This window comes from Rhinoderma darwinii, chromosome 12 (genome assembly GCF_050947455.1).
Source record: "Rhinoderma darwinii isolate aRhiDar2 chromosome 12, aRhiDar2.hap1, whole genome shotgun sequence".
Lineage (NCBI taxonomy): Eukaryota > Metazoa > Chordata > Amphibia > Anura > Rhinodermatidae > Rhinoderma > Rhinoderma darwinii.
Window position 1 is genome coordinate 32437837 of NC_134698.1, and position 25092 is coordinate 32462928.

General features: G+C 40.7%; 1 protein-coding gene across 9 annotated transcripts in view; it reads left to right on the forward strand.

Moving 5' to 3' along the window:
• Positions 1–25092, forward strand: part of LOC142664948 (phosphofurin acidic cluster sorting protein 2-like) — a 244598-nt gene that overhangs the window by 124714 nt on the left and 94792 nt on the right. For 3 of the 9 annotated variants that reach the window (XM_075844413.1, XM_075844414.1, XM_075844410.1), the window contains exons 4-11: positions 814–939; positions 1615–1777; positions 1944–2017; positions 8693–8773; positions 14592–14651; positions 17557–17679; positions 17781–17938; positions 19601–19691. In XM_075844413.1, coding sequence (XP_075700528.1) covers positions 814–939; positions 1615–1777; positions 1944–2017; positions 8693–8773; positions 14592–14651; positions 17557–17679; positions 17781–17938; positions 19601–19691 — 876 coding nt within the window. The remainder of the gene's footprint in view (positions 1–813; positions 940–1614; positions 1778–1943; positions 2018–8692; positions 8774–14591; positions 14652–17556; positions 17680–17780; positions 17939–19600; positions 19692–25092) is intronic. The other 6 variants (XM_075844412.1, XM_075844411.1, XM_075844419.1 and 3 more) reach the window with 6 other exon arrangements.

Sequence of the window (25092 nt, forward strand, 5' to 3'; positions counted from 1 at the left end):
AACCAGCAGATCTGCTTTGCGGATTTTAATATCCGCAGCATGTCAATTTATCGTGGGTTTCCGCCTGCCAATTGTATCTAGCGAGCATATAAAAAAAATGCACCAAAATCCGCAGCATAAAACTGCACCTATTTCCGCATCAAAGTGTAAAAACCGCACACAAAATCGCATAAAAAACCTATTCACTATTCGGGTGCAGATTTTACCTGCGTAATTACATGCGGATTTGATGCAGATTTTTGTGTGCTTGTAGCTTGTAAAGGGTAACTAAACTTTTAAAAAACTTGACATGTCAGAAGTTTTGATTGGTGGAGGTTCGAGCACCGAGAGCCCAACCGATCGCTAAAACGAAACTGCAGAAGCGCTCGGGTGAGCGCTGAGCAGCTTAGTTTCTGATCGGCTTTTCTTGGAAAGCCGAGCAGTTGGTGTACTGGCTCAATAGAAAGTCTGAGTCCGCACACCAACTGCTCGGCTCCGGTGGGGGTCTCAGTGCTCGGATCCCCACCGATCAAAACTTCTCACATGTCACTATGACATGTCAGAAGATTTGTAGTTACCCATTAAGCATCATTGGAAGAGATTTATCAAGAACTTATTCATGTGACGGATAATATAAAAAGTTCTGCCATTTTTATGCTCCGCAGTACACTAGTGTTCGGCTACGGGTCCCAGTGTATCCAGAGCAACACTTTTTTTTATTATTTTTTTTGTTTCTTTATACTAACCTCCATCATTTTTAATACATTTTCATTAATTTTATCATCGTTTTTGCTGGAAAAATAGATGGATTCATATTTTAATTTTCTTCATTAGTACCCCCACTTTTTGAAAAGGGAAGGAAACAAGCTACAAATAATGCTTCAAAGGAGGAAAAGGTATAAAAATCGAACCATTCTGGGTTACAAAACTCTGGCTATTGGATGCATCAACATGGCTGAGGTAAGTTGCTTTGTTTTTCATGCATGTGATTTTTTATTTTATTAAAAAAAATTTCCCCAACTTTTTTTTATAGAAGCTGTAAACTCTTCAAGATGTGATGGAGGAATAATTTATTTATCATTCGTTGAGATCTAGCAATGTACCCTCTAGCCAGCTAACCCTCCCCCCACCCTCAGAACTACTGATCCCAGGGATTGTTGCAGAGCACCCTGAGCACATATACCTCCAAAATGAGAAAAATAAGAAGCGTTCAGTATACTCAACGTATCGCTGTCTGCTTTCTTCAGTACGTTATGGCGTATCATCAGTATGGGTGACATATCATCACATACGTGAAGAAGCAGCTAACTTTTTGTATGTGTGGAGTTTAATAGCATGAAATTTTACAGAAACAGTTTTTAAGCACATCTTGAGCTCAAAAGAATTGTTACGTCCTAGGGCATAAAATCCTTTGATTTAAGAACATATTTGAAACACCTTTTGCTGCTTTATTATTTGAGAACAGCAAGGAAGACATGATCTGTGTCCTCTCTGCGTTGTCTATGTAAAATCCACCTTTCTGAGTGGATCATAAAGGGTTTGTTGTCCTCTAACAGGACCATTATCCAGGACCATTCAATAAGAAACTAATACGAGTTTTTGTGACTTTTTTTTTTTCCTTTTTTTGAATGGCAGGTCATGCAGCATCCATCTGAAGGAAGCCAAGTGTTAAGCCTTTTTAGTAACATGAAGGAAGCATCTGCCAAGGTAGCCGAAATTTGGATATTTTCACTCTCTAGTCAGCCGATTGATCATGAAGATAGTGCCATGAATACCAGCCAGAAGATAAAATCCACAGGTATCTCTATAGACCTGTACTAAAATGTTATATGACGCTGCATATTGGATCGTATATGTCACATAGTCAACTGTCCTTTATTTTACATTCAGAGCCTACGAGAAAAACAAGACCACATTATTTTCGTATCATGTTACCCATCTGGGCATATTTGTATTTTTTGCAGATAATTATTCTGAAGAAGAGTATGAAAGTTTTTCTTCCGAGCAGGAAGCCAGTGATGATGCCGTACAGGGCCAGGTATGGACAGCTTGCACGTGCCATATATATGTACTTATATATATATATATATATATATATATATATATATATATATATATATATATATATATATATTTTAATGATTTACTACTAATTCTTTGTATGCTAGGTATGCTTGGATAAATATAAAAGCGGATCTGTCCTCAGACGATGCTGCCTTTATAAGGGCAGCACTGTATGAGGACCGGTCCATTCTCCTATTGGCCATAAAATATTGTGCTCTTTAACTTATAGGAGCGGTCAAAGAATACACGGGACTTATAGTTATGAGTCCTGTGGATTGATGAGGTGGGCACTGTTGAAATCTGTTGAGGATTTACATTTTTAGTTTCATGGGTGCATTTTTCCCATATCACACCTATGGCGAGAATTAAATCAGTTTACTCCAGACTAAAAAGGTATTGTGCACTGAATCTTAATAGAGCTACACACAAAAAAAAAAAAATGTCTTTAGTTTGAAAATCAAAGTTTGATTTGTAGAGATGACCGAATTTGTAAAGATTTGCAACACCAACATTTTGCCGTATATTTTTTGGAATTTAAGACTAAAATGCTTTTAAATAGATTCCTATCTTATTCCCATTGTCTTATATGGGGAAAATACACCTGTAAGCAAAGTGGTTGAATCACAATTTTTCAGATTTACTTCTCTTTTTTCATTTGTTCTGGTGTAGGCAGAATACATATGCTGTGAGAAATGATGTCTAGGCCTAAGAGTGTATTCAGATATTGCAGTAGTGGCACAGCTCATAATCGCACCAATACCTCAACACATAAACTGCTGCAGAGCCTCATGTTTTGTCGTACTTTTGTTCTGATCAGCCGACACAGACTGTTTGTTTTTGAAGAGGCCGTTCTAAATTTTTTTCCTAGAAATGCTTCAGTCTCAAACATTGTAATGGTACCAGATTATATGTTTCTACTCCATAGTACCGTATAGTGCAACCTGCCAGTAAGAGCGGGGATCAGTAGATCTGGATGTTCGGACACCAGACTGTATTTCTTCTACTCTGAAGTGATCAGAAAACTGTCTCCTCACAGGTTCACTTATTAGTGTGCCTCTCGCCATCCTTTTCTAGTGAAATGCACATCACAGGAACAGCATTACACAGAGCAGGGCAGAGAGCACAGTCTTGTATGAAGAAGCCATGGCTAAGAAGCAAGTGCAGTAAATATCGGTCACTGTTATCAGGATTACTGGCACATAAAAAAAGGGCAGCGTACTTCAGGCATAGGGCTGGGCAATTAATAAAAAAACAAACAAACTGAAATTCAGTTCAATTAATCGACGTTATCTTGCTAATTTAGGTTCAATTCATCATTTTTTCCTGGTTTTAAACTGTATCTGGATCTTCAGGACGCAGATACAGTTGAATCCAAAGTTAGAGCAGGGGACCGCAAGCTCCCTGCTCTACCATTCACTATGTATCGCCAAACGCGAGGCAGTGACTTCATCGCACCTGTCAGCGCCGAGCTGCACAGCGCAGAGGGACCTCATCCACTCGTCAGTGGAATGGGGTTAGGTGAGTATTTTATATATAATTTTTTTTATCAGGCACTATTGGGGGCAGCTATGGGGCATTATACTGTGAGGGGGCAGCTATAGGGGACTATATACTGTGAGGGTGGCAGATATAGGGGACTATATACCGTGTGGAGGGCAGCTATGGGGGAATTATACTGTGTGGGGGCAGTTATGGGGAGCATTATACCATGTGGAGGGCAGTTATGGGGGCACTATACTCTATGGTGGGCATTTATGGGGGGCATTATGCTGTGTGGAGGGCAGTTATGGGGGCATTATACTGTATGGAGGGCAGTTATGGGGGGCTTTATAATGTGTGGAGGGTAGCTATAGGGGGCATTATAATGTGTGGAGGGTAGCTATAGGGGGCATTATAATGTGTGGAGGGTAGCTATAGGGGCATTGTACTGTGTGGAGGGAAGCTATAGGGGCATTATACTGTGTGGGCAGCAATGGGGGCATTATACTGTATGGAGGGTAGCTATAGGGGTATTATACTGTGTGGAGGTCAGCTATAGGGGATTTGTACTGTGTGGAGGGCAGCTATAGGGGCATTCTACTGTGTGGAGGGCAGTTATAGGGGCATTCTAATGTGTGGAGGGCAGCTATAGGGGCATTATACTGTATGGAGGGTAGCTACAGGGGCATTATACTGTGTGGATGGCAGCTACAGGGGCATTATACTGTGTGGAGGGCAGCTATAGGGGCAATATACTGTATGGAGGCATTATACTGTGTGGAGGGTAGCTAAAGGGGCATTCTACTGTGTGAAGGGCAGCTATAGGGGCATTATACTGTGTGGAGGGCAGCTATAGGGGCATTATACTGTATGGAGGGCAGCTATAGGGGCATTATACTGTGTGGAGGGCAGCAATAGGGGCATTATACTGTGTTGAGGGCAGCAATAGGGGCATTATACTGTGTGGAGGGCAGCTATAGGGGCATTATACTGTGTGGGGGGGCAGCTATAGGGGAATTATGTATGCGGCATTATGATGTGTGGGAGGAGCTATGGGGGAATTATACTGCGTGGGAGCAGCTCTGGGGGCATTATACTGTGGAGGCAGCTCTGAGGGCATTATGATTTGTGGGGCAGCTATGAGGACATTATAATTTGTGGGGAGCACTATGGGGGCAATATACTGTGGTGGCAGCTATGGGGCATTATACTGTGTGGGGAGCACTATGGGGGCAATATACTATGGGGGGCAGTGTCTGGGTGTAAATTTATATACAGTAGTATACAGCAAGCTCAGGGGATAAATATTAATTCAATTGCATAGCATGCAAACAGGGGGCGTGGCCTAAATACTCGTTCATTAATCATAATCAAGGTTACATCTTAAATTAGTTGTGATTTTGATTTAGGTCATAATCGCTCGGCCCTATTCGGGAACCATGATTGCCTATCCCTGGTCCAATAGTAAATTAACTCAGACTCCACACAAAGTAGATCCCATACTTATAAAATGTTTGGCCACTACTGTAGAGTTTGCTGTGGCATCTTGGAAATCGGCCCTATTGTTAATAACCGCAGTATGTGAACAGGGTTTTTGTTGAATTCTACTAAATGTAATAGTAACTTCATTAACTTTATTCAAAAAATGTATATTTACACTATAAAAAGTGATTTATAAAGGAGGGCACTTTTAAGAAAAAGTGTTGTACTTGAACAGAAAGAAACCAACAGGGAGGTATACATAGCTGATAAGGTTGTAACCTATAATCCTACCGTGTTAACCCCTTCCCGTCGTAAACAACTTTCAGATTTTCATTTTCGTTTTTTCCTCCCCACATTCCAGAAGCCATAACGTCTTTATTTTTCCGTCGATATAGTACTATGAGGGCTTGATTTTTGAGGGACGAGTTGTAGTTTTTCGTAGCGCCATTTATTTTGCCGTATAATGTACTAGGAAACGGGAAAAAAATTATTTGTGGGGTAGAAAATGAAAAAAACAGCGATTCCTCCATGGTTTTTTTGCGCGCTGTTTTTACGGAATTCACTGTGCAATTAAAACAACATGTTAACTTTATTCTGTGGGTCAATACGATTACGGCGATACCAAATATATGTAGTTTTTTCTATATTTTACTACTTTTACAAGTAAAAACCTTAGTGTAAAAAAGAAAATGTATTTTGCGTCGCCAAATTCCGAGAGCCACAACTTTTTTATTTTTCCGTCGATTAAGTGGTATGAGGGCTTATTTTTTGCGGCATAAGCTGTCGTTTTTAATAATACCATTTTGGTATAAATGCGACGGTTTGCTAACTTTTTATTTCATTTTTTGTGGACGATGAGGTGACCAAAAAATAGACACTCTGGCGTTTACAAATTATTTTTTTTTTACGGCGTTCACCGTGCGGGTTAAATAATGATATATTATAATAGTTCAGACTTTTACGGACACGGCAATACCAATCATGTTTATTTTTTATTTTTTTTACTATGCTCTAGGGGGAAAATGGTTTTTTTTTTTAACTTTTAATATTTTTTTTTATTTTTTTACACTAAAAAAAACTTTATTTAACTTATTTGTACTTTTTTTATTAGTCCCCCTAGAGGACTTCAACCAGCGATCGTTAGATCGCTTGCACGATATACTGCAATACTAATGTATTGCAGTATATCGTGATCCTGACAGGCACCTATTAAGCCCTGCCGGAGGCAGGGCTTAATAGGTGTACAAAGATGGCGGACCTGGGGGCTTTCATTAAGCCCCCAGGCAGCTATAGCAACCATCGCCCTCCCGCGATTGCGTTGCGGGGGGCACGATGAGCTGTTAGAGGGGGTCGGCCCCCTCTTTCTGACGATTTAAATGCTGCCGTCAGTATTGACCGCGGCATTTAACGAGTTAAACTAGCGGGATCGCGCTCGAGCGCGATGCCGCTAGTTACTCTGAAGTGTCGGCTGTAACATACAGCTGACACCGTCATCGTATGGAGCGAGCTCACTGCGTGAGCCCGCTCCATACTTCCCCTACCCGACTTTGGCGTATGGATACGTCAAAAGTCGGGAAGGGGTTAATCCAGGGAAATGCAAAGCCTCCATTAGGTTGATGCCAATGGTCTCATTAGGGAGAAAATTCCTCCCATGCTCCAAATATGAAAATCTGAATAAATCCCTGGATCAACATCCCATCTCCAGAATCCAGTACTCCTAATCTGTAATATTTTATTTTTCAAGAAAGACATCAAGGCCCTTCATGAGCATGTTCAAAGAATCCACCATCACAACATCCTGTGGCAGAGAGTTGCATAGTCTCACTGCTCTTACTGTAAAGAATCCCCATCTGTGATGATGGTGAAACCTTTTTTCCTCTAGACATAGAAGATGCACCCTTGTCCTTGGTACAGGCCTCGGTGTAAACATATCATTAGAAAGATCTCTGTACTGTCCAGTTCTATATTGTAATTCGATCTTCCCTAAGCCGTCTTTTTTCTAAACTGAATAGCCCCAGGTTTGATAACCTTTCTTGGTACTGCAATCCACCCATTCCCTTAATTACCTTTGGTCACGCTTCTTTACACCCGTTCTAGTTCAGCAATACAAAAAAAAGAAATGCACACCCGCTAATATGAATAATAATGAGTTTTATTAATAAACCGGAAAGGACAGTATTGGGTACAAAAATGAAAATGCCAGACAATTCAAGGGAGGACTCCTGATACTGTCGCACCCTGTGTTATGTATGTACAAATATGACTAATACAAAGGATATAAATATGTTAATTCTATTCAGATGCCCCAAAAATACTGTAAGATATTTACAAAATGTAAAAAGTACGGTGAAAAAAAAAAAAAAAAGACCGAAATCTCCACTGGTGTCTATACAGTGAAAATAATAGTCACACAGAAAAATAATGAATGTGCACTGAAAAATGAGAATTGTGCGGTATAATTGTTAGGCTTCTTTCACACTAGCGTTAGTATACATTTACCGCTCTTCCGTCAGAGGAAGAGAGGATCGAAAGTTCAAACGGAAAGCAACGGTTCCGTTAGATATACCATTGATTTCAATGGTAATTCTTTTATTTCAGTTGTTTTCTGCTTGTCTCCGTTCGCTAGGTTGCCGTTTATTTTTTTATACTAGCGAGCGGAGTCAAACCGGAAGCAAATGATACCGAAGAATTACCATTGAAATCAGTGGTAATTCTAACGAAACCGTTGCTTTCCCTTTAAGCTTTCGATCCTCTCTTCCTCTGACAGAAGAGAGGTAAAGGTATACTAACGCCAGTGTGAACTTAGCCTTAGTTGTGTTACATGCAAGTAATTTATGTTTAGATTGCTTTGGATGACTTAAATTTACTGACTCATTTACTTATTTTATTTATACAGTAACATATGGGTGTTACGAAGTGCTTCTCGGTGTTAATTCATAGATTTTTTTTATGTTCCTGCAAGAACGCAGTAGCAGTGGTGCTAGGAAAGCGTTGTGCCACTTTGTGTGCTGGCGGCTCCGCGTGGTTTTCTATGAAGTCTGTATAGTGGGCGGTTTATAGTCCGTGTCCAACCATATGGCTTTCAGAAGAAGTCGAGCCAACTGGAGAATGCGTTAATACGCTTTTCTAGTGCCGTTGTCACTTCATGTTGATGTGCAGTGGCGGTCACAGTGGTTGGGTCACCGCCGGTTGGACAATGATGGCATATTTTTGCTATGTTATAAAAAACTTGACATACCTTGCTAGACATTTTTCTCTTCCTTACGCCACCTCTTGGCTGACGTATTTGACATCAATTTCAATGGGTTTTGTTTTTGCTGCAAAAAATTAAGATCAAAATTGTTCTCACCATTAATAATTTTGGCACATTTTAGGACTTCTCTTAGCTACAACCCTTTTCCTAGACAGAGGTTGAACGTTCTATGTGTGTCTAAAATATGTAATAATTTCGGCGCACACCATGCAAACCGCTTTTTTTGTTGTAATTTGCCAACATTATAGGACATTTTGCTAGTAAATCTCCCTTAGCTATACCTAATGCTGGACAGTGCATGACAATGATATGAAATTAACACCAGAGTCTCTGTTATGTACCAACCCTCATGCCCAGCAGGAAGCACCAGGTATTAGATTGGCCTAGTGTTCCTTTAACTTATGTTCATTTTGTTCTACCTCTCATTTTCTGCAGGATCTAGATGATGATGAATTTGATGTGGGGAAACCAAAGAAGCAGCGAAGAACGATAGTAAGAACTACGTCCATAACTCGGGTCGGTTTAAATTACTTACACTAACTTGGAAGGGTTGTGGTGTAAACTATGAACCATTACTCTATACTGCTGCTTGTCATCCCCGCAACGTGATTAACTTGGTTTTAAGTGGACATGTCATTGTTTGCCAATGTTCATTAATACAATAGCGCCACCTCTTCATGTGGTATGAAAAGATGTGGATTTTAGAATTAGTATTACTCTTCAGTAGATATACACGTATATATTGTTTACATTTTCTGTCAGGAAAACGCTTTATTTAGCGTTCCTGCAAAATTTTCCCTATTCCATTTTACCAACCCTAGCCTATATTTTTTCTCATTTTTTAATTAAAGGTTCCCCAGAGCTAGATAGCAATTCCCTAATGTAGTAGGCTTCGTTCACATCTGCGTTGTGGCATCCGTTTTAGCTTGTCCATTGACATTTAAAAGAAACGGTCATCAGTTACAATGGATCCGTTTTTATCTTTGCATCTTGCTTTCATATTTAGTCTGTGCATGTGCAGAAAAAAAACGGATCCGTTAAACCTAATTCATAGCTGATAGAAACGGTTGGCATATCAGTTTGCATCCGTCATCCATTGACTTCAATGTTAAAAAAAAACCCGGAAAGCTCCTTTCCCTCAGGTTTCCGTAATTTGATGGAAACAATATCGCAGCAGACTATTGTATTTCTTCTGTTAAATAAACGGAAACCTGATGGAATGGGGCCTGAGCACAACTGACGCAAAAACAAAACCCATTGAAATCAATGTTTTTATTTTACGTAAATGTTAACTTCCGTTCTTGTGGTCCTCTGGCGGGTTTGCTAGAACGGAAGCCACAACACAGATGTGAATGCAGCCTTAGCAACACTATTTATATATAATCGGATACAGTGATACATCATTACTTATAATAGTGTGCCTTCAGAGTCATGCCGACTCATTTACTTACATTTCCTACTTGGAAAAGTGGCGGAAAACAGGAAAAAATATCTACTAATGAACATTGTCACTTAAAGAGGCTCTATCACCACATTATAAGTGCCCTATCTTGTACATAATGTGATTGGCGCTGTAATGTAGATTACAGCAGTGTTTTTTATTTAGAAGAACAATCATTTTTGACGGAGTTATGACCTATTTTCGCTTTATGCTAATGAATTTCTTAATAGACAACTGGGCGTATTTAACTTTTTGGCCAAGTGGGCGTTGTGGAGAGAAGTGTATGACTCTGACCAATCCGCGTCATACACTTCTCTCCATTCATTTACACAGCACATAGTGATCTTACTAGATCACTATGTTCAGCCACCTACACACATACGAACGTTACTGAAGTGTCCTGAGAGTTAATAGACATCACTACCAGCCAGGACGTGATGTCTATTCAGAATCCTGACACTTCGCTAACGTTAGTGTGGGATTTACTGCACAGCAAGCGTAATCTCGCGAGATTACGCTGTAAATTACAGCCCACCGTGATCTCGATGTGCTGTGCTGTAAGTCACACCCAAACGTTACTGAAGTGTCAGGATTCTGAATAGACATCACGTCCTGGCTGGTAGTGATGTCTGTTAACCCTCAGGACACTTGAGTAACGTTAATGTGTGTGTATGTGGCTGCACATAGTGATCTAGTAAGATCATTATGTGCTGACTAAATAAATGGCGAGAAGTGTATGAAACTGATTGGTCAGCGTCATACACTTCTGTCCACAACGCCCACTTGGTCAAAAAGTAAAACACGCCCAGTTGTCCATTAAGAAAAGTCATTAGCATAAAGATAATATGTCATAACTCAGTCAAAAATGATAGTTTTTCTAAATAAAAACCACTGCTGTAATCTACATTACAGCGCCGATCACATCATGCACAAGATAGGCCACTTATAATGTGGTGACAGAGCCTCTTTAATGTCCACTTTAATCAACTAATATCATAAATAACATTTTATTTAATTTTTTTCATTTAAAGGGAATCTGTCACCAGGTTTATGCTGCCCTATCTGAGGGTAGCATCAAGTAGTGCCGGAAACCCTCATTCCAACGCTGTATTACTTCATTTTCATTAGTCAGAAGTTTTGATGAAAATCCCTTTTTCTCATGAAGACTGTCAGGGGCGGATTGGCCATGTACTTCACCGGGAATTTTCCCGGTGGGCCGGCCGCCCCACTTCTCAGAGGCCGCTCTCCTGTATAGTCCTGCATACATCTGGGTATGTGGGCACTGTACAGTGAGATAAAGAAATCCCCACATACACAGATGTATGCAGGAGTTTTCGTCCACTATCTTATTGTAAGGGTATGTTCACACGCGTAGCAAAAAACTTCTGAAAATACGGAGCGGTTTTCAAGGGAAAACAGCTCCTGATTTTCAGCCATTTTTTAATCATACTCGCTTTTTTCACGGCCGTTTTTGGAGCTATTTTTCTATAGAGTCAATGAAAACCGGCTCCAAAAAGTGACATGCACTTCTTTTTTACGTGCCGTTTTTGGAAAACGAGGTGTAAAAAGCGCCCTGTCGGAACAGAACGCCGTAAAACTGCTTGCATTTTTTCAGGCGTTTTTCGAGGCATAAACGCCCCGAAATACGCCTGAAAACACTCCGTGTGAACATACCCTAACAGTGATTACAGGACCTTGTATTTGAGTTTGCGCGCGGGCGCGGATTTGAGTGTGCTCGCGTGTATATGAGTGTGTGCGCGTGTGTACATGCGTGTATGTGTGTGTGTGTGTGTGTGTGTGTGTGTGTGTGTGTGTATGTATATATGTGTATGTGTATATGTGTATATATATATATATATATATACACACTCCCAGTCCAAGAGCAAATAAACACAGCACTCTAACAAACCATAAATTAGGCCATGTGCTCGTTACCAGGGGATGAATCCGTTCCCAAACTTCAATATAAGACGACCATAGAACAGAGTAAGGCTGGATTCACATGAGCATGTTTGGTCCGTAAAGGACGGAACGTATTTCGGCCGTAAGTCCCGGACCGAACACACTGCAGGGAGCCGGGCTCCTAGCATCATAGTGATGTACTACGCTCGTCACAGAACCTTTCTCAAGCTTGTGTGTGTCTGTGTCTGTATATTTATATATATGTGTATATGTGTGCGTGTGTTCTGTGTGTGTTACGCAGGGGCATAGCTGGGAGGGGACTTCAGGGACAGTTAGTTAGTCCAAAACATCTAATGTTTTTCAATGCACCCTTAAAGGATTATTCCCAATATAAAGTTCAATGTTCAAAGCCCTAGAAATGTAAAAAAAAATGTCTTTCTAAATACCTTCTGTTTTCTGTAGTGCAGCGTTTGTAAGATACGCCCTTCTCTATAGCGCATGTCATTAGTTTCGTTGTGCTGGTCGTTTCTATGGGAGCGACCACCACCGCCGTTTCCTTCATTCTGTCGCGCCTGCGCACTTCTCCCTTTTCACCTCTCTTCTATAGCGTGAGCGCGCATTCCCGAGGCGTGCGCACTGTCTTGCCGGCATACCTCTTATAAGAGTCGTGCCTCTTATCAGATGCCACACACTTGCTCCACCCATGTTCTCTCTATATTGTAATATAGAGATAGTTCCAAAAGTCTCACAAAACTAACACATTGTCTTGACTCTGTAAGTTCCTTCCTAAACTTACTTATAATTGTTTCATTATATATGATTTTAATCGTTGAAGCGCTCGGGGGGACTTCTGTAAGAGAGCGATTCTGCTATGAATGCTGTATAATAGCAGGCTCGGGGGCACGCATATACACCAAGCAGCACTGTGATTTTATTACAGCACCACTTGCTGGTGAAGAGTTTTACAAACACCCATTTAGTAAAAAAAAACAAGAACTTTTTAGATTGAAATTGATGAAACAAAAAATAAAATTGTACAAAAATAATTTTTAGGGGAATATTATTATTTATTCATATGTAACATTAAATAATAAAAAAAAATTGGGTCAACTTAGGAATAACCCTTAAAGGCCCTATTTCTTTTTTTTTACGGCCGTCACATGGCTGCATTAAAATCCAATGGGCCTATTTAGATGGCCTGAAGTCCCCGAGCAGAGCATCAGCTAGCGCTCTGCCCCGGGACTCCAGCACTGCTCCTGACGTCACTGTCCAGCGAACTTCAGGAGTTATAGGGCAGCATCAACTCTAAATACGGCCCAGCTTTCACTAACACCCCCCTGCCCCCCCCCCCACTTAACTTCTGCCTCTTTCTATGCCCCTCTCCCCCTCCTCCCACAGAGCCGCTGCCACCATCTATCCGCCCCACCACAAATAAAGGTTCAAAATCCTCTTCAGTGTCCCCTGCACCCCATGAGACCCGCCTGCCACTTTCTGTTCCCCATAGTACCCCTACTACTTGCTGCCTGGCATTATACCGGACACAATAACACAGCATACTGCACTATTTTGGTCACTATTTTTTTCCCTGCAGTAGAAGCTTATTCGGCTTCTTTCACACCATGGTATTTCTACCAGTTTATTGTATGAGGAGGGAAAGCTCCTGATGCATATGATAAATGGATCCATAGACCCATACACCCAACCGGGGCTAAAAAGCTTTTTTTTGCTACGTGGAATAGCTTTGAAGGTTGCGCTATTGCAATGCATATAAGTGTGCTTTTTTTTTTTTCTTTTTTTTTTTAGCATGGGCGCCTATGGAGGACGGACAGCTGAGACATCCATATTTTAAACCATTTAATGCATCTCCTGAGAGCTTTATCATCACATACATTATATTAATAGAAATACTGTGGTGTGAAAGTCTCCAATGCAGATGTGAACACAGCCCAATGCTGACAATGATAATAAGGCTGCGTTATTACAGCTATTACCAATGTGGCTACAGCTACCGGTTTGCTGACTCCGCCTACTTGTGCTGGCCCCACCCACAACATGGGAACATGTTTCGATTTTTTTCCAGGGCCACTTTAAGCTCCCAATCCACCCCTGCAAACTGTATTCATGACCTGCGACTAGCCTCGCCCACCAGCCGCTATTTGAAAGTGAGAAAACTGCCAATCAGCGGCAGGTGGGCGGGCACTTTACAAGCACTCGTTTTGAATTTAGTGCATAACGAATTCCAATTTGATCCCAAAGATTTACTGATAGGAAATAAAAAATTCCCCATTCATATGTTCTGGAATTCGACACGGATTCCGAGCTGAAATCCTCATTTTAGCTCCATTGCATGTGAATGTGGTTTTAGTAACCCCATTCACTGCTCCTAAAAATTTTTTACAAGGATTTTAGTCCGTGCCACGGAGAAAAAAACAAAAATCTTGCGCAAGAAAAATGAGCATGGAAAAGGCAGGGGATTAGCCCCATAGTGCAGATTCGTAACACATCAACTGCTCATTTGCTGCAGAAATCCAAGTTTCAACCTTAGATTTCTGCTGCGGATCCTCTTATAAAGACACTTGGCTTGTGAACAGTCCTAAATATCATTACCTTTAAATCCAGAAAATTGAGAAACTAGCATCTTTTAAGATATTTTTGGTACCCTTTTAATTTTTTTGCATATACTGTTTTTCTGTTTGTTTTTACTGCAATACACAGAAACCGGGAACAAGCTGCTGTTGGTGGATGTGCCATAATAAGATCCATCATCAGCAGCTAGCCTTACTGTACACAGTTCCAGGTAGAAACTGATTTTTGTTCTTCACTGCACAGTAATAAAATACACTTAATTGAAAACTGCAAAAAGCTAAAGAAGCTATATTGCAAAGATGCTAAATGTCACATCAGCTTCAACCTAAGCGACGTATCAAAAATGTACAACAAACTGTCCAACTACCTGATGGAAAAGTATGAATGTCCCATTTTATTGTACAGCAACAGAACTTCAAGCAAAAAGTGGTCGCCCTGTTACGAAGGTTTAAAGTTTCTGATGAGGTAATAAAAACATTTTATAGTCTTGTTCGATGTTGTATATAACATAATGAAAGTTCAACAGTGAAACTATAACTATTTTTAATGCTTCTTGTAGCTTTGTCCTCTTTATTTCCTGGAAGCAGGGGTAGTTATTTGAGCAGTATTATAGACAAGAGACATATACAGGAAGCCCCCCTGCCTCTGGTGCTGTAGCACAGCATTAAACAATAAATATTCCATCTGCCGTCACTAGGGGGAGCTTACTGCATACAGATTTAATCACCTCTGTTAAACTCAATAATAAATTTGTTGTCAGTAATCTGCTCCTAGCTGCTGGCAAATCCTAGTGGCTGTGTGAAGGGAAGCAGGGGATGTGGAACACTATATAAGAAAAATGTAGCGCTGGCCTCTATAAAGATATAGATTATTAAATTAGGTCTAAAAATTGATGCGATCTAGAGAGAATACATTGAAATGATGAAACTAGACCACCAGGGATTTATCCACTAACACCTTCACCACCCTAGACGACCAGGGATGTACCCACCAACATCTTTAGCACCCTAGACCACCAGGGATGTATCCACTAACACCTTCACCACCCTAGACCACCGGGGATGTATCCACTAACACATTCACCACCCTAGACCATCGGGGATGTACCCACCAACACCTTCACCACGCTAGACCATCACAGATGTACCCACAAACACCTTCACCACCCTAGACGACCAGGGATGTACCCACCAACATCTTTAGCACCCTAGACCACCAGGGATGTATCCACTAACACCTTCACCACCCTAGGCCACCGGGGATGTATCCACTAACACATTCACCACCCTAGACCATCGGGGATGTACCCACCAACACCTTCACCACGCTAGACCATCACAGATGTACCCACAAACACCTTCACCACCCTAGACCAGCAGGGATGAAAGCATTAACCCCCTTCTGCACCCTAGATCACAAGGGATGCACAAATTAACCACTTCACCACCCTAGACAATCAAAGATAATATTAACCCCTTAGTGACCAGCCTATTTTGGACCTTAATGACCAAGCTATTTTTTACGTTTTTCCATTGTTGCATTCCAAGAGCTATATAACCTTTTTATTTTTGCATTGACATAGCTGTATAAGGTCTTGTTTTTTGCGGGACAAGTTGTATTTTTTAATAGCACCATTTTTAGGTACATATTATTTATTGATTAACTTTTATGAACTTTTATTTGGGGGGGAATAGAAAAAAATCTGAAATTTCGCCACTCTTTTTTTGCGTCCTAAATCTACGCCGTTTACCGTGTGGTATAAATAACACAATAAGTTTATTCAGCGGGTTGTTACGATTGCAACGATACCAAATTTGTTTAGTTTTTGTATGTTTTACTACTTTTACACAGTAAAAACACTTTTTTTTCTAAATTATTTGTTTTTGTGTCTCCATATTTGAAGAGCCGTAACGTTTTTATTTTTTCGCCGAAGCTGTTGTATGAGGGCTTTTTTTTTGCGGGACGACTTGTAGTTTTTATTGGTACCATTTTGGAGTAGATGCGACTTTATGATCACTTTTTATCACATTTTTTTAAAGTCAGTATTCACAGAAAACAGCAATTTTTCCATAGTTTTTTATTAATTTTTTTACGCCGTTCACCGTGCGGGTTAAGTCATGTAATACATTTATAGTCGGTGTCGTTACGGACGCGGCGATACCAAATATGTGTAACTTTTTAACTTTATTTTGTTAAAGCATTTTGTAAGGGGAAAAGCTGGGTTTTTCATTTTTTTTTTTCAAAGTTTTTTTTAAATTAACTTTATTAAACTTTTTTTTCACTTTTTTACTAGTCCCATTAGGGGACTATAATATACGATTCTGCGATCGCATTTATAATACACTGCAATACTTTTGTATTGCAGTGTATTACTGCCTGTCCGTTTAACACGGACAGGCATCTGCTAGGTCATGCCTGCGGCATGATGTAGCAGGCATTCACTCCAGACAGACCTGGGGGCCTTTATTAGACCCCCGGCTGCCATTAGAGACACAGACACTCGGCGATCGTATCGCCGGGTGTCGGTGGGAGAGAGAGGGAGCTCCCTCCCTCTCTCCAAAACCACTCAGATGCGGTGCTCGCTATTGAGCACCGCATCTGAGGGGTTAAACGTGTGAGATCGATACGAATATCGATCTCACACGGCAGAGCAGGGACGCTCCCAGCCCTCAGCTACCTCTAACAGCTGAGAGCAGGGAGATTTGACAACTCCCTGCTCTGTTTACTTATTCTGATGCCGCGACGTAAAAAGTCTATGGCATCAGAATAAGGCCCGTTAGTGACCGACGTAGAAACACGATGGGCCGGTCACTAACGGGTTAAACCCTTTACATCCCTCGGTTACCAAAGATACACATATCACGTTTTTACTTCTCTAGACCACCACTGATTGCACCATTAATGCCTTCACCACCCTGAGCCAGCAGGACTATTAGGTGTTAACTTTTATACCACTGTATACCACCACAGATATTATCATCAGGGTTATTACCAGTAATACTATTCCTAACTTTACTCAACCATGTTTAAAAAAGTGAGATATAATTTATCTATAAAGTTGGTAAAATATTTAGGATTGGGGGGCATTTTGCAGTCCCTGCCATCGGCACCACCATCCCCAAATATACACCCATTAGCCGTGTCCCCTACGTTCAGCACAGCAGGCCACGCTCCTTAAGTGGAAGGGAGATGAAGTTCATTACATAACATTTTTAACCAGATGATTGACCGTTTTGTAAGATGTTACAAGCTTGTGTACTTAGTTTCCAAAAACAATCCTATGCAGATACGATTTACAGATACTTGATAATAGGGGCGATTGTCACTGCGCTTCTTTTTTTCTTTATTATCGGCTGTAACTATATCCCAGATCTGGAATCCTGATACCCTGAGGCCAATGGAAGAAATGGAACAAAAGAAGCAGAATTGGATACTTCAAGTGGCACTGCCTTCTAGTAAACAGACTAATGTCCTCTTGCTTATGCATTTCAAGGTCCATTCTTCAAGCAGTTCTTGCTGTGGCATAAATCAGATTTTTATAAATATAAATTAAGCTAAGAATGTTTTCAATTTCTTCTGTACTAATATTTCTAGGTGCTTGACTCTGAACAGGACCCAGGGGAGCATGTGCCAGAGGTCGAGGAGGACATGGACTTACTGTATGACACCCTGGACATAGAAAATCCGAGTGACAGTGGACCAGAAATGGAAGATGATGACAGTGTCCTCAGCACACCCAAACCAAAACTAAAGTGAGAAATGCCGTAAATTATTCCCTGAGTTCTCATACTGATCATTGGTTTAACCCTTTCACTGTCACGTCATGACATAAAATCTTGGTATCATTAAAGGCCAGAAACTTTAAATGATACCAGGATGTAAAGCTCTAGGACATTTGTCAACTCGGATGTTTTCCAGCATCTTGATCACTGATATTTTTGCTCTCCTTAGTCCTGTGATAATGTGAAGATATGTGCATGGTGACCTAGGTATAAGTGGCATGAAAGAGCTCTGCACATCTTGGGCTTTTAGTTTTAGGTGGTATTTTGCATCTCAGACTCTGCTTTAGTAAGACTTTTAACCACAAACTTGAATTTTTATGCATTTTTTTTTTTTTTACACAACATTATAGTGAAATGCAAAATTGCATGAAGGCAGCCCTGAATGTAAAGTGCTCGGTGGTATTTTTACAATGGGCTGTTGTCTAATTTCAGAAAATATATGGGTTATGGGTTGTATTATGATTTTCTTATTTTTTACTTCAGGTTTTATTTGTATAGGTTTTATTCGTTTGGAAAAAGAGGGAAAACTTTGGATAAACTTATTAACCCCTAACATACATGCACAGTTTTTCTTATAATATGGTCAATGTCATGTGGAAATGTAAATTGAACCCACAATTCAGAAGAGTACACCACTTATTTTCCTGCATGGTAATCTGTAGTTTGATACCAGTGTGGCGATAACTATAATCCTCCTAGAAAAAAAATGTATTCATGTAAATTTTCTTTGTTGCCCCTAATATACATGTGGACAGCTAAATGTAAAACATCAGCGTGAGTGGCATCTCTGTTCTCAGTTTCTGTTGTGCCACAGTCCGATGCTGGGAGATCACTGGAAATAGGCACTCTTAGAACAAGACTCCATTCACACATCTGTGTGAGAGAGCATCTGTCTCCTAATTCTATAACCAATGTTCTATTACAATATATTCTCATAGGAGGATTTCATTAATATCTTTCCGTTTTTTAGCATCAAATTGAGCTGTTTTTCAATAAATTTCACATAGGTGCGATTGAGTCTATGGAGATTTTTCTGTCTCTGAATGAGTCTAAAGGCTGGAGCTTCTGGGATCGCCATGGCGAATCACTCAATGTTGCATAGAAGTGAATGGGAGGTCACATGGCATACCAATCAGCTGGAGGCTTGTTAGAATAAGCCCTTAAAAGATGTAGTCTAAAAGGGCGACACCAAAATGTAATATTTATGAGCCGCCATTTTGATTAGGACACATGAGGATCACCGCATGAGTTATGTGAACGCAATAACCTTCTCATAGTGCAGAACATATTTATATCATTCTAATACAAAAGTGCAAAAATATAAAAAAGGAGCATTCTGTGGACCAATGTTCTTCGACAGTTAATGTGAGGACAGTTAAGTGTAGCAAAGCCGAAGGTTTCCGAAATCTATAACTTGACATCCTTTAAGATATTTGTTTTTTACCATGAAATAATAGATAGAAGTATAATCCTGTATATGTGGTTAGTGCTCCTTTTTGCTTGCATAGTTGATAGTAGTGGTAAGATGGCTGCTCGTACTTTCTCTACAAATTGAATTCTCTTTCAATTTCCAATCGGCATTTCTCTACCACCGGACGTCTGACTAGTATATTCTGTTTTGTCTCATCCTAGGCCTTACTTTGAGGGTCTTTCACACTCCAGCTCTCAAACGGAAATTGGAAGTTTGCATAGCATAAGAAGCCAGAAAGAACTGCCAAGCCCCGTAAGTAGATCTGTGGTTGTATGCAGTGACAGGTTAATGGATTTCTAGCATTCAGAGGTCCACGAAACAGCTGATTCTACTATAATGCTAATGAAGGGGATACTAGACTTACAGAATGTGTAATTCAATGACACCTTCTACGTCTGTTCTTTTTAAAAGGTTTGTAAATCATTGACAATATTATAGCACACTGGCTAGGTATTTCAAAGGTGCCCATAAATACCATTGTATGTTCTACGCCTTTCATCATTTAGTTTTTATAAATTCCCTTTTATTGTTTTTTATGCAAATAATATAAGCAACATAAAAAAAGGAACATAGTCATGTACTAAACAGCAATGCCTATTCCATAGTTGTGCACAAGTAAAACCTGAAAGGCATGGGAGGAAGTAGTGGTAAAGCACGGGTACTCCACATTATGCTGGGTGTATAAAAGTATTAATAAATAGAAAACTAACCAGAACAAATGTTTGAAATTGTCAGGGCAAACTTCCTTTTCCCTGTTATTTCACACCGAATAACCACCTCTGTAAATTGGAAACTGAGGGCATGCATGGAAGAAATATACCAGGAGACAAGTTGGTACAGATCCTCCCTCAGTGAAGTAGGAAGTAAGAACTAAATTTTATTGAACAAAGAAACACAAAAGTCTCCTCCCTAGAGATGTGGGACGTGCTTAACCCGTTAGTGACCGCCAATACGCCTTTTAAAGGCGGCCACTAACGGGCTTTATTCTGATGCATATGCCTTTTTACGGCACTGAATCAGGATAAGTAAACAGAGCAGGGAACCGTCAAATCTCCCTGCTCTCAGCTGCCAGAGGCAGCTGAGGGCTGGGGGCATCCCTGCTCTGCCGTGTGAGATCGATATTAGTATCGATCTCACCCGTTTAACCCCTCGGATGTGGTGTACAATAGCGTGCACCGCGTCTGAGTGGTTTTGGAGAGAGGGAGGGAGCTCCCTCTCTCTCCCACCGACACCCGGCGATAAGATCGCCGAGTGTCTGTGTCTCCAATGGCAGCTGAGGGCCTAATAAAGGCCCCCAGGTCTGCCTGTAGCGAATGCCTGCTAGGTCATGCCGGCGAGGCAGTAATACACTGCAATACAAAAGTATTGCAGTGTATTATAATAGCGATCGGAGAATCGCATATTAAAGTCCCCTAGTGGGACTAGTAAAAAAAAGTTAATTAAAATAAAAATGTGAAAATGTGAAAAAAAATGAAAAATCCACTTTTTCCCCTTACAAACTGCTTTACTATTAAAAAACCAAACTAAAGTAAAAAAGTTGCGCATATTTGGTATCGCCGCGTCCGTAACGACCCCGACTATAAGTCTATTACATTATTTAACCTGCACAGTCAACGGCGTAAAAAAATGTAATAAAAAACTATGGAAAAATTGCTGTTTTCTGTGAATCATGACTTAAAAAAAAAGTGATAAAAAGTGATCAGAAAGTCGCATCTACTCCAAAATGGTACCGATAAAAACGACAAGTCTTCCCGCAAAAAAAAAAGCCCTCATACAACTGCATCGGCGGAACAATAAAAAAGTTATGGCTCTTCAAATATGGAGACACAAAAACAATTTTGATAAAAAGCGTTTTTATTTTGTAAAAGTAGTAAAACATACAAAAACTCTGAACCCGCTGAATAAACCCGCTGAATAAAGTTATTGTGTTATTTATATCACACCGTAAACGGCGTAGATTTGACGCGAAAAAGAGAGGCGAAATTTCAGGTTTTTTTCTATTTCCCCCCCAAAAAAAAGTTCATAAAAGTTAATCAATAAATAATATGTAGCTCAAAATTGTGCTATTAAAAAATACAACTTGTCCCGCAAAAAACAAGACCTTATACAGCTATGTCGACGCAAAAATAAAAACGTTATAGCTCTTGGAATACGACGATGGAAAAACGTAAAAAATGGCTTTGGTCATTAAGGTCTAAAATAGGCTGGTCATTAAGGGGTTAAGCCCCATTGGCTCTATTCAGCTGTAAGTTCATCTGTACGCTCCTCTTGCATTCCAGGGGCGGTGTCTTCCATAGGCCTGTTCCTCATACAGCCTCCATTGTTCCATAGATTCGATTTCTTTGTGTAATATACTGATATATATATGTAAGGATAATATTTTTGCAAACAATATACATGGTAATTATCCTTGACAGTCCCCCCTAAAGATATTATTACTCTATCCCTGAGTCTTGCCTAGCAACCTACTACTGACCACTCGAACCAGGCGGGTAGGGGTTTTAGATTTCTTCACCAGCTTGAAATGAGCTACTCCTTATGAGTAACCCCCCTTTGTACCTGGACTTCCAAGGTTTCAGAGTGGTCCTAACTTTCCCTATTCTCCTCAGGATACAGGATGGTTGTCTTTTTTAAACTCGTTTTATTGAACTCCAAGCTTGCAGTACAAGAAAAAAAAAGAAATAACTTTACAATGGTACTTCATATCTTATAACAGTGAACATAGAATTAGTACATGTTATTCCAGACATTTCATACATCACAGAATACATTTCAAACATTGTATCTTCCCATACATGGGCAGGTGGTTGTGATATAGGTCAAGTTAACATCATATATACATACATTGATAAGAAGGTTACAAAAGAATAATTGCTCACCACACTAGCTCACCATACCGTCCTGTCCCACTCTCCTCACCTCCTTGACGATCAGTGTAATAAAGAGTGCATATTGTTTTCCACACCTAGGGTCCCAGATGATGCAAGCCAGCCATCCCAGATCTTCCCGAATTTATTAACACATTTCCTATTTCTGTACACCACTCTCTCAAATGGTATGACATTATCAACCAGGGATTTCCATTGCGTAACCGTGGGAGGTCTATCCGCCATCCATCTCAAGGCTATAGCTTTGTGAGCCAAGAACAGTGTTTCCCTAAGAAACACCCGGGTATGAAATGGCCACTCCTCCTCCCGCAACAGTCCCAACAGGCATAGTTCCGGCATCTTGGGTATGGGCGCCAACACAATATCCTTCAGAACTTCAAGTACCCCCTCCCAGAAGGAACTAATGTGCGAGCAATCCCAAATGAGGTGTATAAAGTTTGCCCCTAACGAGTGGCACCTGTGACATTCTGAGTTCGGCATCCGACCCATACGATGTAGAAGTGTTGGTGTAAGGTAACACTGGTGTATTATGTACAATTGGGTCAGCCTATTATTGACAGAAGGAGATACCAACGTATGAGACTCCAGGGCCTCTGACAAGTCTTCCTCGGACAAGCCGGGGATAACTGCCTTCCATGCCGACTGCACCGGAAGCTTATGCGACTCAGTTTGTGCATTCAGGGGATGAGTGTACAGTGCCGAAATAATTCCCTTGGGTCCCTGTGTCCTTAGAATTCCAATCAATGGGAACTTCGAAAGAGACGGAGTCCGCGTGTTAAATTGAGCGGTGAACGCATGTCGTAGTTGCAAGTACCTGAAGAACTGGGTGCGATGTAAACCATATTCTTCCACCATCTGGGTAAATGATAGCAACACATTTTCTCTATAAACATCCCCCAGACACAGAACCCCATTGACCTTCCAATACTCAGAGCCCTCCATCATTTGTAAATGTGTGAACATGGGACATGTGTGTCCTCTCCTCCAAAGCCCCGAAGCCACACATCAACTTAGCTGCTTTCCACACCTGATGAGCTAGTCTGTGAAGTAGGAGCAGTCTCCCTCTAAACATATTGGGTTTCTCCAGCACCGGCCACATGACTGATATTCCTAGCACCTGCCCTAAAGCATAGTCGGGGAAGGATTCCGTACCCTGTCCAATCCAGTCTTTCAAATAGCGTAGTCGACCACTCAAAAAATAAATATAAAAATCAGGCAGTGCCATCCCTCCCCTGTCCCGTGGACGTTGTAGTTTAACCAAAGCAAGCTTCCTTCAAGATTTTCCCCAAACAAAGCCAGCCGTCAAGGAGTGCAGTCTAGTAAAAAAAATATCTCGGAATGGGACCATTTGCATGTTCCAATAAATATAATCCCTTAGGTAAAAGAATCATCTTCACCAAGTTTACCCGGCCTGCCACGGACAGCGGCAACGTTTTCCATGTCTTAAATTTCTCGATAAACAGGGCCTCCAGGGGATATATGTTTTTGTCATGAGACTCTGCCGGGAACTTTGTGATGTATATACCTAAATATTTAAAACTAGTGACCACGGGCAGGTTATAATATACATCCGGCCAGTCCACTTCCCACAGCGGCATCAGAGCTGACTTAGCCCAATTTATCAGCAGCCCAGAATATCGGCCAAAACTATTCACAATATCAATAGCCCTTGGGAGAGTATCATGCACCTCGGACATGTAAAGGATCAGATCGTCCGCATATAAATCTACTCTACTTTCTCTGTTCCCAATTTTCACTCCCTGAAATATATGATCCTGTCGTATATGAATGGACAGAGGCTCTATGGCTAATGCAAAGAGAAGAGGTGATAATGGACATCCCTGCCTGGTGCCCCTACTCAAATAAAAAATAAAAAAATGTACCCCTACCATTAACCAATAAATTGGCTCTGGGGTGTTTATATAAAATGGATATCCATTTGGAGAATCCAGATCCAATCCCAAATTTAGACAATACCGCTTGCAGATATTTCCACTCCACTGAATCAAAGGCCTTGGCCGCATCGAGCGAGGCCATCGCCCATTGTCTGTTCAACTTCCCCCTTACCTGTGAAACCGCCTGAGCCCTCCGAATATTTCCCGAAGTGGATCTCCCAGGAATAAAACCAGATTAATCCTCATGTATGAGTGAGGTGACAATATGATTGTCGGTTTTCCAAAATTTTAGTTAAGATCTTATAATCTAAATTGAGCAGGGAGATAGGTCTATATGATCCACACTCCATGTGGTCTTTGTCAGGCTTCAGCAAAATGATAATAGTAGCTTCATATAAAGAAGTGGGCAAAACTCCCACTTCAAAGGCTGCTGCATACATCTGGAGCAACTCAGGCCCAATAATCTCTAAATATCGGGAGTATACATCTAACGCGATTCCATCAGGCCCAGGCGATTTCCCATTATTTAAATCCTGCACGGCCGTCTGCAATTCTTCCAGAGTAATAGCCTCATTTAAGCGGTCTCTATGCTCCCCTGCTAACTGCGGGAATGTAATCCCCTCCAAATATTCCATCATTGATTCCTCCGTGTAATCACACTGAGATGTATATAGATCAGTATAAAATCTGCAGAACCTATCCCCTATTTGTTGAGCATCATTAAGGGATCGTCTTCCCTCATCCAAGATTTCCAGAATGGCCGGAGATGATTGGTTAGAATGTACTATGTGCGATAATAATCTACCAGACTGATTACCTAGTTCAAAGGCGTTTTGTTTAAGAAAAAACAGCTTCCTGTGATGTATCTGA